General features: G+C 39.0%; 1 protein-coding gene across 2 annotated transcripts in view; it reads right to left on the bottom strand.

The window, feature by feature from the left end:
* LOC111052006 overlaps positions 1-14,192 on the bottom strand; it is a 469,556-nt gene that overhangs the window by 347,595 nt on the left and 107,769 nt on the right. For both annotated transcript variants that reach the window (XM_039435624.1, XM_039435625.1), the window contains exon 5: positions 12,234-12,288. In XM_039435624.1, the coding sequence (XP_039291558.1) occupies positions 12,234-12,288 (55 nt within the window). The remainder of the gene's footprint in view (positions 1-12,233; positions 12,289-14,192) is intronic.

The following is a 14,192-nucleotide window of genomic DNA, read 5'->3' as shown; positions in this document are numbered from 1 at the left end:
TTTTCCCACCGTCGCCATGAAGATTCCATATATTTGTATTTATAATTCAGCTTATAGTGGAATATAAGTGAAATCGTTCGCCTTTACTTATCAAAGCATATTTCCGTGATTACTCCGTAATAATCTCTTTCAAGTTTTTTTTAAATATATTCGCAATATAATTTTAGTACTTGAAATAGTAAATGGTAGATAATAGGAAGTAAAAATGAAAGGTACCTAGGTATCGTAGGTAACCTGAAAGCTGAATCCCCCCAAAAAATCTAGGGTAGATAATAGGGAGTAGAAATGGAAGGTACCTAGGTATCGTAGGTAACCTGAAAGCTGAATCCCTTCCAAATAATCTGATAAACTTTTGAAATATGTCATGATATTGTAATAAATCGAAACTAATAATCAACAGCTATTGAAGATTGAACATGTTATTATGGGTAGGCTTCTCAGGACTGCAGAGAATCAATCATAGAAGTAGAGACGTCTTCAATCAGCACTTAATCACGGTTAAATATTTCATAGAATGTTTTATCCAATCGAACCACAAAAATATTTTTAAATTAGATTATTAAGAAGGTAAAACCAATAAATTGGATAAGGAAATACAACAGAATTGAAATCAATCTTTTTGCATATTTATCCAGAACAGTGGTTTCCAAAGAGTGGTCCTCAAAAGCTCTGGAAATGGTCCGCGAGGAGTCCGAGGGAAGAAAGATAGATGTTTTAAGAGTTATTAGTTTTATTTGAATGAACTTTATTGGTCTATATTGGAGTATAATCAATTTACCTTCGAAAATGCTATACCAAACTCATCGGAAGTTCAAAATATGTTCCCAATCGGTAAATGAAATGATAGGACTATAAAGTTTGTTTGGAATCTTAATGGCGGATTTGTACTACATGACAGTCAATGGCCATACTGTTACCAACAGTTACTGTAGTAGACAAGAGCGTGTGCTGCTCCAGAACCACCCATGTATTTTATTCTAAACGCCCCGACTGAAAACAAAATGAAGTGTTGATCTCATGGAGATTGCCTCATCAAATGGTTCCACGCCATGCTCGATTCAGTGTGTGTGAGTGCTTCCATTCAAACCAGTGAGCAAGAAGCACCTGCATGCAAAATGCCGCATCGCGCCTCCTCAGGTGAAGTTGCATCCAGTTGAAGTTTGTCTTGAGATACATTAACTATTTGGCGGTAGGAAGTTCGCCGGGCCAGCTAGTAATGAGATATATTTTCATGAAATGTAGGAGAGAAATATCAATAACATAATAATCAATAAATTGTTAAGGGAAAGTATTGGATAAAAAAAGAAATGAATCAGATATGAGTGAGGAAGTACAATAATGAAATGGAATAGAGAGTGAAGGAGATAAGATAATGATTGAAGTGAATAAAATGATCAGTTGATAAGCATTCATTACTGTAGTCACGTACACGGAAGCCAAAAATTGTATCTTGTGAGGCTATTAACAAATTAATAATAAGTTAGTTCTCAAGTTAAATTCTTAGCCCAAGTTGATCAAGTAATAACAAGTTGATTCTTAATTAACCGAGGATGGTTATAGGCCTATTTTCAATTCTTCAAGATTTCATTACATCAAGTTCTCAGTTTGTCAAGTTTTGAAATAGAACCTTGCGGAGCACGGGTTTCCTGCTAGTATATAATATATAATACGTGAGTAGAAGAACAGAGAATACAGAAGCACTTTTGACGTGAAATTTAGTATCTATGGCATTAACGATCGTTAGAGCCTAGTGTGGGCCATTATCAGACTCTCTCTTGTATGATGGTGGAATATTGAATATCTTCTTCTACTTAATAAGAGAGAGAGAGAGTAGGGTTGTGTTTGTTCATATCAAATCATGTCAACTTGTGGATTGCATACCGGAAAAACGGGAATGATTTAGATCTCCAAATTTTGCACATTGATTCTAAAAATATCAATCTTGTGCACCACGAAGCCTGAATTTCAATTTCCCTTCTAGATTTTTCAGTATTAATGTTCAAATTTCATTCATGGAACATAAGTATAATATTATAGTTGAAATGTACATACTATTATGCTAATAAAGAACTATAATCTAGCCAGAGAGACTACCTCTTCGAAAGAGATGGTTGAAATTGGGAACTAATTAATAACCAATCCAATTTTGTCAGGTTGGCATGCGAAGCACTGGTTACCTGCTAGTGATTGAATAGGTAATGTCACCTTATAAAGTGACATAACTTCAATAAGGGCGGAGTTAGGACTTTAGGTCCTCTCTGCCACACAACCCTTATAGATAGATGAATGGTATTATAATAGTATATAGCTATCTATAGGGTGATGGACTGGAAGATGTGTCAGTTGGGCGGTATTACTAAATTTTGAAGAACTCGTCTTTGACGTGATGTGTGAGTGATGAGAAATTAATTTGATCATCATTCCGGATGTTGTTCAGCCACATCCTATCTTCCACATCAATAGGTAGAAGAATCCTCGCTCCTCATCATAATGTAATAGTGTGAATATTGGGTGGGTATTATTGTCGTTGTTTTTGTGTATCTTATATTTTTTTCAGGTTTTTGAACTAGAATGAACATTGATTCTAACTGTATGTTGAACCCAGCGTTTTTAGTGTGAGAATTGACTGTCTTGTTTGGATTTGCTAACTTATTGCTTAGTTGTCAAAATTAAAGCAATTTTCGTGCATTTTTCAAATGCAGTTTCAATTTCTTGCCGAAAAAGCTACTGTATTTGGGAATTGTACGACCATCGACCTTTTTGCAGCTTCGGCTTTTCCACTGGAAGTTATGCTCAACGCTTGTGGAGGGGGAATAATTTTCAGTGAAGAGGCCTCGGTTGGTATTGAGACGCGAACGAAAAATCATGTAATGGTGCGCGAGCCTCGGTCCTCTGAATGGGTCTGTTACCCATCCAGAGGGACAAATTCAAAAGATTTCAATATCAGTGCTTTTTTGTAGTTTGTATAGTAATCTAAAATTTTGATAGAATCAGTGGATATAAAATTAAAAGGTTAGTTGTGTGCGTGAATTTAAGTAGAGTGTGATGAGTTTCATTACATCTGAGTTTATTGAGTTTTGGATTAAGTGTTCTCAAAAGTAAAGTTTGAATATTGTTGAAATGGTGAGTGCCAAACTATTGTTTTTATTCAGCTCGGAATTTATTCATAGTATCACGTACACCCTGAGTAGCTTCAGAGGAGGGTGATTGATACCCAGGTGTTGCTCCTGGATGACTTCGCTCAGTCGTAATGTGGGCGGGGAAAGGAGGCAAGTCGAAGTTCCTCTTCCTTCTTCTTTGTGCCTCAGCTGGCGTGAACAGCACCTCCTGGTGCTTCTGACGGCGTGAAGGTCGCTCTCTTCTCTGATGACACCACTTTGATGTAATCTTGTACCGGCCTTACGGCCTCGGTTCCGCTCCAGTGGAGTAGGAAAAGGAAGGACAGAAAGGATAGGGACGGCAGACAACGGTCCGCTGTGCCCTGAGGAAATGGAAAGAATAGGGACGGCAGACAACGGTCCGCTGTGCCCCGGGGAGAAGGAAGAATAGGGACGGCAGACAACGGTCCGCTGTGCCCTGGGGAGAAGGAAGAATAGGGACGGCAGACAACGGTCCGCTGTGCCCTGGGGAGAAGGAAGAATAGGGACGGCAGACAACGGTCCGCTGTGCCCTGGGGAAAAGGAAGAATAGGGACGGCAGACAACGGTCCGCTGTGCCCCGGGGAGAAGGAAGAATAGGGACGGCAGACAACGGTCCGCTGTGCCCTGGGGAGAAGGAAGAATAGGGACGGCAGACAACGGTCCGCTGTGCCCCGGGGAGAAGGAAGGACAGGGACGGCAGACAACGGTCCGCTGTGCCCTGGGGGAATGGGAGGTCAGGGACGGCAGACAATGGTCCGCTGTGCCCTGGGGAAATGGGAGGACAGGGACGGCAGACAACGGTCCGCTGTGCCCTAGGTAGATGGGAGGACAGGGACGGCAGACAACGGTCCGCTGTGCCCTGGGGAAATGGGAGGACAGGGACGGCAGACAACGGTCCGCTGTGCCCTAGGGAGATGGGAGGTCAGGGACGGCAGACAACGGTCCGCTGTGCCCTGGGGAAATGGGAGGACAGGGACGGCAGACAACGGTCCGCTGTGCCCTGGGGAAATGGGAGGACAGGGACGGCAGACAACGGTCCGCTGTGCCCTAGGGAGATGGGAGGTCAGGGACGGCAGACAACGGTCCGCTGTGCCCTGGGGAAATGGGAGGACAGGGACGGCAGACAACGGTCCGCTGTGCCCTAGGGAGATGGGAGGTCAGGGACGGCAGACAACGGTCCGCTGTGCCCTGGGGAAATGGGAGGACAGGTACGGCAGCCAAGGGGCCGCTGTACCAGGGCAGGAGGTCGGGGACGTACGGCAGCCAACGGGCCGCTGTACCAGGAGCAGGAAGGTTTGTGAGCGGAATGCTGTGGTCTGGGGCTCGTCCGGCCTTTAAATACTCCCCCAAAGTGGAGGGGATGGAGTTGAGCCGCCGCCAGAGGCGGTGGAAATCGTCTTGATGCGCGGAAGATGGTGCGCCATCGGTACCTCCCTTATCTCCGCGGTCGGCTAGCATTGCTGATAGCCGAGCGTCTTTCAATAATATTATTTATTATTTTCTCGTCACAATTTTACTTTGTGACACCCCACTCCTACTTGGGGGGGGGGGTGTTCGGAGCCCTCTATGGCACCACCTTAAAAGGCGTGAGCCATCTAGGCATCACCTTAAGAGGTGTATGCCACTGCCTATAGGCATCATCTATGCCTGGTCTATGGGCACATATTTACGCCGTCCATCCGGTAATTGGATTTTTATACGTGGCTTGCCAGCCCGTTTGCGTTTTCCTGGTGTTGTGTTGCGGTGACACATCACCGGATCCTTATTTCGAGAGGGGCCTGGTCTGGGAGCCTGGGACGGTGGGACTACTTCCTTGATGGTCGAAGACTGTGTTGGCTCTTCTACGTCCATATCCGTTGAGGGTGGCATGGACTCCTCCACATCCATGGCAGTGGGGGGTGGTGTTGTCTCTTTCACATCCATGACAGTCGGGGGTGGTATTGACTCTTCCACATCCCTCTCGGATTCAGCACTTGTGTTGGTGGCTGGGGCATGAATCGTGGCCTGGCGTTCTGAGTCAGTCATCTCATTCCTGTGATCCATCACTATGTTGCCCCCGGATGCTTGCCTTGGAACATATGACAACTCTGCTTTGCTATCAATCAAGGCATTGGGTTCGACTCTGTTCAAACCATCCTGCTTGAACATCCTTCTGTCGCGATCCTTGTTGTCCTGAGATTCGGATTGTACAGCTGATATTGTTGGGACTGCTGTTGTCTTAGTCCCCAATAAGAGAGATCGCGACATTATTAGCGGACTTGTAGGATTCAGTTGGGGAGGATCCCACTCTACCTCTCTCGTGAATGTGTGAATATTCACTCTGTTTTCACGCATAAATTCCATTCCTAATAGCAACTCTTGTCCAAGTCCTTCCATTATAGAGGCCACTAGTGGAACTGTGATTTGTCCTATAGTTACATTAGTTGTCAGCTTCCCATTTAATGGGGTAGATCGTCCATCAGCTAATATCGCGTGGTGATGAGTTGGTACCTTCCTTATCATCCCTATTTTTTTGAGAACTTCATAAACGTCATTACTCATATAATTAGCTTCAGCGCCACTATCTAGCAATGCCCGACACTTTTTACCACCGATTGTCACAGTAATGAATAGTCTGTTGTCCCTTGATGACTCTTCAATCACAGGAATCCTGTGTGCTGTTCGCATCACTGCTGTCTTGTTCGGAGTTTTATTCTCCTTCTGCACATCACAGACACATTTCAGTGCTCTCTTTCCGCTCCTTTTACATGGTGGGATATCGGGACAGTGTGATCTCCAGTGCCCTGGTCTCTTGTATTGCCCAAACATGGGTTCAGACTCACTAAGAGATGGTCTGTTACTAGTAGGGGTTATAACTGTCTCAACCTTGAGCCTTGTAATCTTTTTCGTGTCCTCAATCATGTGAACTCTCGAATTCTGTCTATTCTGTTTCTCCTCTGCTTTTATTTGTTCATACTCCCTCGCGAATTTTTCCAATTCGTTGATACTATGAACATCTGATTGCCGAATATACAATTTGTATCGTGGGAGGAGATTCTTATACACTCTCTGTAATTTATTTTCGTCTGTGAAACCTCCTCGACGCCTCATGAGTGTCAGTACATCTTCGAGAAATTCGTCAAACAATTCACCTTCCCTTTGCTTCCTTGCCTGAATTAGATTCTCGAGGTCCTCCTCATAGGTAAGTGGGTAGTAGCGTGATCTGAAATCTGTCACAAAATTGTCCCATGATTTCCACTGGTCACGACGATTACGCATCCATAGAGTAGCTTTACCAACCAGTAATTCAGGCAGCGCGACTAGTAGCTGGTTGCCAGTGAGCCCATAGGCTTGTTGTAGCTCGTCTAGCCTTTCCAAGAAGCTAGGAGCATCTGATTGGCCGTCGAATGACAGTCTCCAGCTTCTTACCTTGTCACATACCGCCCCTGGGTCCATGAGGGGGTTTGTGTGAATATTGGTTCTAACCTCAGTGTGGGTACCTGTCACCAAGTGTTTAGTTTCCCCACTGCTTCCGCTCATTATGCCGGGTCTTGGGCTGGGATAACGTACTGCCATCTTCTTATGTTGTTCTACTAACAACTTTCTCAACTCAGCAAGTGTTCCAGATGACACTATGCCCCAATCATGTAGAAGATTGAATGCCTCATCCTTTTTCAATCTATAGATCCAGGAAACTCTGGGGTCGGCTATCACCTCGGGGTTTATGTCCTCGACCGACTGCAACATATGACATTTTACTTTGTGACAATAGAATGACCGAGGCCCGAATTTAGTTGCAGCAAGTTAGCAGGTTTCCAAAATGTATAGATTGAATTGATTGAATATACCTTCTTTTTCTGAATCAGTTACTGAGTAACTCTGTTGAAAATTTGACATGATTTCTATTGATTCTTTAATGAGTTCAATAAACCTGAAGTTGAATTTTATTAGTATTTTTCATTGAAGTTCCTGACTCATAGTTGCTAGTTGCTGAAATAGGTGACAATTAGTTAATGATGATAATCTGTGCATGTGAATGAACGAATCCACTAAAAGCTCCCAACCAATCAAGGATTCAAATACCGGTAGATGATTTGATAGCAGTCAACTTCAGCCAATATTATAGAAAAGAAGAAACAACCCCCCTCCGTTTACAATACAGACATAACCTTCATAGAAACGTCACTTCAGTCTGATAATGGCCCACACAAGGCTGAAACGATCGTCACTGCTATAGTGGGGTCCACAATATAATGGCGGTATTTGTTTAACATTGGTGCTGCTATCCTTGTCTACCATTCCACAAAGCAGATAGTGCAATCCTTTTCCAGCTCGGCAACGTTGCCAAATCCGTTTTTGACAATGTAGGAATATAATTAATCAAGGCAGACAAACGGCAACACTGTTCTCCTATCTCTATCCACTGCCATTATAACGTGGACTTCACTAATAAGTGTTTAATCCACATCAGAAGTACATTTGAATTTAATGTTCACTCAAAATTGCAGGAGAGAATAAATATTGAACAGTCCGGGTGCAAATGAACTAAGAATGCCACTCCATGGTCATTTTTGGGTAACAAACGTGAAAAATGTCTCAATTTCTTCGTTAGGAGGAACAGGATCCAAGTATTCAGTGTTATCTTTAATCGCTTGAATTCTGATAACTGTTCATGATTGCACCAAAATATTTTCAAAACCTTTCTTTACAATCTTCATCTCCTGAAATTTTCCTCTGAAACACATATTCTATTAATTCTGTTATAGCCTCCCAGAACCCTACAAAAATTATTGTTTTTCCCCATTCTCTCAAATTTCTTTTTAACATAGGTCTTTCGTGCAAGAGATACGAGGAAATGTTGCATGTATGGAATTTAGATCGGTTCCTCAGCTTTTAAATGATATGTCTTCAAGCGCTGTACCCACGTCAATTAATGTCTTCTCCAAAGAAAACCTAACAAGATTCCTGGTGCGTTCTCCCATAGGCATGAGGTAACAAGCTAGACCTATAAAATTTTTCCATGACCAGCCTACTCCATGGAGAAGACTTGAAAGTGATTTCAATCTCTTAGACCAAGCTAAGTATAAGAATATTAATGATGGAAACAACAAAAATAGTCATAATCATTGAAAAATCCATGGTGGCGGCCATAATTGATAGCATTTTCTATATCAATAATTGCTTTCCAGCTATAGTAGTCCAGTCATTATATACATTGGTGCATGAAATTTATATTGTAGTAGTTCTGATTTTATAATATATTATTTGGGTACATAAGAGAAGTCCAGAAACGATTTCTTCATGCAAAACTTCCTTGTGCTAAATACAGGGTGACCCAAGAACCTCGTATTTTCGGCTCATTTTCCAGTTCTCAGCTATTTCTGCCGAATCTCGTGATCGGACAGAAAAATTTGCTCCCGCCTGTTTTTTAGATTATGAAATTCTGAATGAAATGAGATCATTCGGAACTCTCTATCTCCAATGAGTACTGATTTATGATTCTTCAAAAATGAGTGGAATTTGAAGGAAAAATCAATTTTGATGAATTTTAGTTTTTGATCAACAATATCTTCCGATTGTTAACATTGAGATGTATAATTCAAAATCCCTCTGGGCCTATTCTTGTGCTCTACAATCTGAGATCAGGGAGAGCGCTCTATTTCAAATGGATTCCCAGGTACACCTGACAACAATGCTCCTTTTATTGTAAAAAAAAACACCTAATTTTAAGCTTCAACCATCATCACCAACTACATTGTCGTCACATTGATATTTCGCAAAATGACATAAGATCATGAGATCACGTTCTATGAGAATCACACGCTAGACGCGCTAAAGGACACCTCAAGGATCAAAATTTCAAATATTTATAACTTTTGACACAATGCTCAGATTTCTTCGTACTACACTTTATTCTTCTTCGCCTCGTCAAGGCGGTCTAAAATCATGCAGTATAGGTCAAATTCGGTCAAAAAATGAGAATTATATTCTTGAGTGTACTTAAGCTCATATTCCAATACACAAAAAATGGCCAATTTCTATATTAAAAGCTATGTGTATTTATAACACCTCATTATAAAAATCATTACTTGATCTAGAAATGTGCAATAGCATTTTCTCTCTCATCTGCTGTAAACGATTCATGAAAAAATATGTTCCTAAAGTGAGATTTGATTGTTGAAAAAAATCCGGAAGTTGTAGATATTTTTCTCTTAATAACGGTTTTGGCAGTTCTATGATATGCCAGAGTGATCCAAGATGGATTTGAGGCAACTTAGCTTGTAGGGGATAGATTTATCTACAATTTGGAATGAATTGTGAGTTTTTATTATGTATTAGACTCGTTTTAGAAACTCTTGATCAACAGTAAAATCTCGGGAAAAATGTAAAAACTGAAATCGTCATTTTTTAAATCTTCTGTAACTTTCGAATTGTATTTGAATCATCTATTGGAGTGGGTAGAGGGGAACAATTTTCACATCCTCACCAGATTTGGAAATTTTATCAGAAGTATTTCAAAAGACATGCAGCTTTGAATATATAGAGATTGGCCATTTTTTGTGTATTGGAATATGGGCTTATGTACACTCAACAATAAAATTTTCATTTTCTGACCGAATTTGACTTATGGTGTATGATTTTGGACCGCCTTGACGAGTCGAGGAGAATGAAGTGTAGTACTATGGAATCTGAGCATTGTGTCAAAATTTATAAGTGTTTGAAATTTTGATCCTTGAGGTGTCCTTAAATGAGGCGCCTCTACACTAGGAAATACTGAAGTGAAGTGCATATAACGGGTGATTCTCATAGAACATATTTTCATGAACTTATGTCATTGTGCGAAATATCAATGTGAGGACAATTCAGTATCATGAATCATACATCTAAATGTTAACAATCGGAAGATATTGTTGATTAAAAACTAAAATTCATCAAAATTGATTTTTCCTACAAATTTCACTCATTTTTGAAAAATCATAACTCAGTACTCATTGGAGATAGAGAGTTCCGAATGATTTCATTTTATTCAGAATTTCGTAATCTAAAAAACAAGCGGAAGCAAATTTTTCTGTCCGATTACAAGATTCGGCAGAAATAGCTGAGAACTGGAAAATTAGCCGAAAATACGAGGTTTTTGGGCCACCCTGTATCTAGCACAAGGAAATTTTGCATGAAGAAATTGGTTCTGGACTTCTCTTATGTACCCAAATGATATATTGAAAAATAAGAACTACAATATAAATTGCAAGCACACCTCCTTTTTTATGTCTATAGTGAGAGATATCAGATTGATTCGACCACTATAGTGTTCAGAATTACCCAAACTATAATATTCGTGAGAATCGTCTCAAATTTGAATACTCCTTTCATGATTAATATAACTTCATAATCTTGAAACATGCATTTTTTGGGGGCAAAATTCCACTTTCAACCCTTAAATGTATTTACAGTCGACATACACTAATATTATTGTGACAGTGTTGTAGAACATTGCCAAAGCTTTGAAATAACATCAAGTCGAAGACTGTTGGATCATTTGGCTGAGGCTGCAGCGATATCGGAAAAAGAGATAAAAGTGCAGTTTCCAGCGGAAAACTCGTTTTTTTCACCATATGTCAAACCTGACAATTAAGCGTGTATCTCATCATGTTTCCTTTCAGGTACAGACTCATGAATTGTATCAGTCTCTTCGTTATCATGTGTTGGAAGAGAATATTCATGACAGCAAGAACAAAAATATATAACAAAATGAAAAAACAATATGACGGCAAAAAGTTGAAAGTGATTGTGAAAGCGAGAATCTATGTTCTATGTATTCTGTCTGGATCTTTAATTCGTTGCACTTTGTTGCTCTTCCCAGAGGAAGAAACATAGTAGTCAGTGAATGAGTATAAGTATCTTACTCTTGATAATGCCATGGAAATGGTCCATATTGATGATTATTACTCCAATAGAAATATGTAAATGCACATTTAGGGCCGGTTTCCGAGCTCGGGATCTATAAGTTCTGGACTAAAATAAGCACTCGGGTCTAAATCGACTTTATGAGTTACGATTTTATCTTTTAAACTCCGGGGTCTCTTAGGTTCCCTACTTATTTGAGTCTAGGATCTTAATGCAGTTATCATGAGGGAAATTCACAATATTTTGCTGTTGTATTGTTGGCATTATAGCAAAACGAAAACAGCTGATTGCAGCGGGATAATTCAAATGAGCATACTCAAATTATTTTGTGAATATACGTTTCAATTTCTTTGTAGGCCTAATTCAAAGAAAAACCTAACCTTTTGAAATATGAATAAATAAACATTCCATTTCAGGTTATGCTATTATTGATCATTGATCCTAACCAGTGATTTTGGGATGAAATTTCATTAGGCTATTCAGTTTAAAACGTATTTGTTTTGAAAAAAAAACTGGAATAATAATTTATTATTGATATATTATTATTATCAATATGTTGAATATAACATTGATTAATAGCATTCAGATTGGAATATGAAGTCCAAGGCAATCCTTGTATTATTTTTCTTGAACATTCTTAGGTTATGTCACAGACGTAAAATAAGGTGAGTTTTTACGCATAATTCTGACAAGATTTCATTCCCAAATAAACTTGCAAACTATAAATATTATGAATTTAGATGGACTAATCCAAATAATTTAGGTATTCCATGACATCTATGTGACTTTTCATCTACTCTAAAACAATAACTGGATTATTGTGTTTGCTCAGTTAAGAACTTAAATTTAAACCCTACCCTAGTCGATGGGTAAAATCACGCTGTTCTGGTCAGTCAAGTTCTGGACTTAACGTTCTTTGATAAATCCTCGACTCGGAAAGAGGCGAGAATCTAATTCAAGTCCTGGACTTATGAACCCTTCACTCAGAAAGCGAAATTATAAACTCCATGGTCCAACGTGATCTCTAAACTCCAGAGTCTATTTAAGTCCTTGACCACGTTAACGCACTGACTCGTAAAGCCAATTTGCTGACTCCAGAGTTTAAAGCCAGTTAAAGTCTAGAACTTTAGAACTAGCTTAATTTCTAGAACTAGCTGAACTTCTAGAACTAGCTGAATCCCGAGCACGGAAACCGGCCCTTAAACTCACTTGGGAATTCCAAACGTTGCGCTATTTTCATCTTCAACAAGACAAAGTGATCCTTCTGCAAAGTTCAAAGTGATTGAAATTATCAGTTGATGAATCATATCATCACTATGAAGAAAGATATAAATTCATAATAATATCACATTAAGATAATTTATCCATATTCATTCATTGACCGAGCAAAGTGAGGACTGAGATTCAAGTCGACGGTTTTGCATTTCTCTTTAAGTTCATATTTATGTTTATTTTTATGTTCCGCATTGACGGCAAAACGCAGCAATGGATTTTCATGAAATTTGACAGGCATGTTCCTTTTTGGAAATTTCATGTCGAATTAAATAAGGTTTTTTGAAATTTTCTATTTTAAGAATAATACAAAAGGAAAATCTGGTATGGTACACTCACAAAACTTTCCTTGCTCATTGAACTATAAGCCTCATTCTCAAACGAGAATAATCTAGGGGAATAACATAATGACGATAGGCGGCTACATAATTTATTGTATAAAACTATACAATCGATCATACTATTTTATATAATTGTTCCCAGAGTACATTCTCCACTGTGTAAATTATGTTAAAATTCGATGTTTTTTCAAAAGTCGTCAAAACAGCTGTTCTACAGATGAAATATCTCAACTATGACGTGTTCTCTACACAACTGAACTGCTGCTCTACCTACCTACCTCATACACGAGAAGGAGGTTACAAAGTCCATTTCTCGAAGATGGGATGGACCCTTGTTAGTTTCCCAGAAAGGAGACTTATGCCAGTTGATAGAGTTGATAAATAAATATACAGGGTATGAATTCGAAAAATATATTTCAAGTCATTTTTGAGAAAAACGTGATAGAAATTAAACAAAATGCATTTTTCTCAAGAATATTACGGAGCTCCTGCAATTTTCCCATGAATAAAACTCAGGTCAATCTTTGGAGCTTATAAATAGCTATCCAGGGTATAAATTTGAAGAAAATTGTTGAAGCCGTATTTGAGAATATCGTGGAAAACGTGGTCTTTCAGTCATTATCCGCCATTTTTCCGCCATCTTCAATTAAATGTTTTTGTTTGATTCCCCATATCTCACAATACGATTTAAGTCTCTGCAGAGCTTTGGGTGTAGGCTATCTGACAGCAGCACCGGCATAAAAGCATGCATCGGCATAAAGTAAGCCTCTAATATTTCGATCTCTAATCCAAAACCCATCTTTCAATTTCAATTTTCAATTTATTCATTCTTTGCACATTTTACATAGTTTAAATACACAAAAATACAAAATAAATAAAGAGTACAAAAGAATGTGTAGCTCGCAAGACTTTCGTCTGTTCGCGAGCATGAGTAAGAGAATATAAAGATTGAGAAACGTAGAAAAGAAAAAATATTTATAAAATAGAATATAATAAATGACTAAGAATAGCCTAATGGTAAAATAAATTTGAAATACAGAGTGGAATGAAGAACAGTTTTTTTTTACAACATAAGAGGGAAAACCTGAGAAAGAGAAGAAGCACAGTGAATGCACAAGTCAACTGTTGATGAGAAGAGGTGAGTGGAGAAACGTAAATTTAGAATTTGTTATAAGCTACTGCCTTTGATTACTGAAAACGTCAGGTGATGTTTTGATCCATGATAAGATTTCTTTTCTCTTATAGCAATTTTGATTGTCTGATATGAAGTCTTGTGGTATAATATTTACTAGTTTGTCACATCTATACGGAAATTGCATTCTACATACTGTTAGATTAGTTTCAGGTAAGTCAGATCTCCTGTAAGTTTGGCGCGTGTTATATGGAGTAATTCGGGTATTGAAAAGATTTTTGTTTTTTAATAAATATGAAATTAAATTTTTCAAGTAGAGCTGTTTGATTGTAAGTATGTTAGATTCCTGGAAGAGAATTCTAGTAGGATACAGCCTTGGTTTGCTTAGTGCCACTTTTATTATATGTTTTTGAACATTGAAGA

The sequence above is a fragment of the Nilaparvata lugens genome, chromosome 9 (genome assembly GCF_014356525.2).
Source record: "Nilaparvata lugens isolate BPH chromosome 9, ASM1435652v1, whole genome shotgun sequence".
Taxonomy (NCBI): domain Eukaryota; kingdom Metazoa; phylum Arthropoda; class Insecta; order Hemiptera; family Delphacidae; genus Nilaparvata; species Nilaparvata lugens.
The sequence above is the reverse complement of the archived record's forward strand: the minus strand, read 5'-3'. Positions and strand labels throughout refer to the sequence as shown.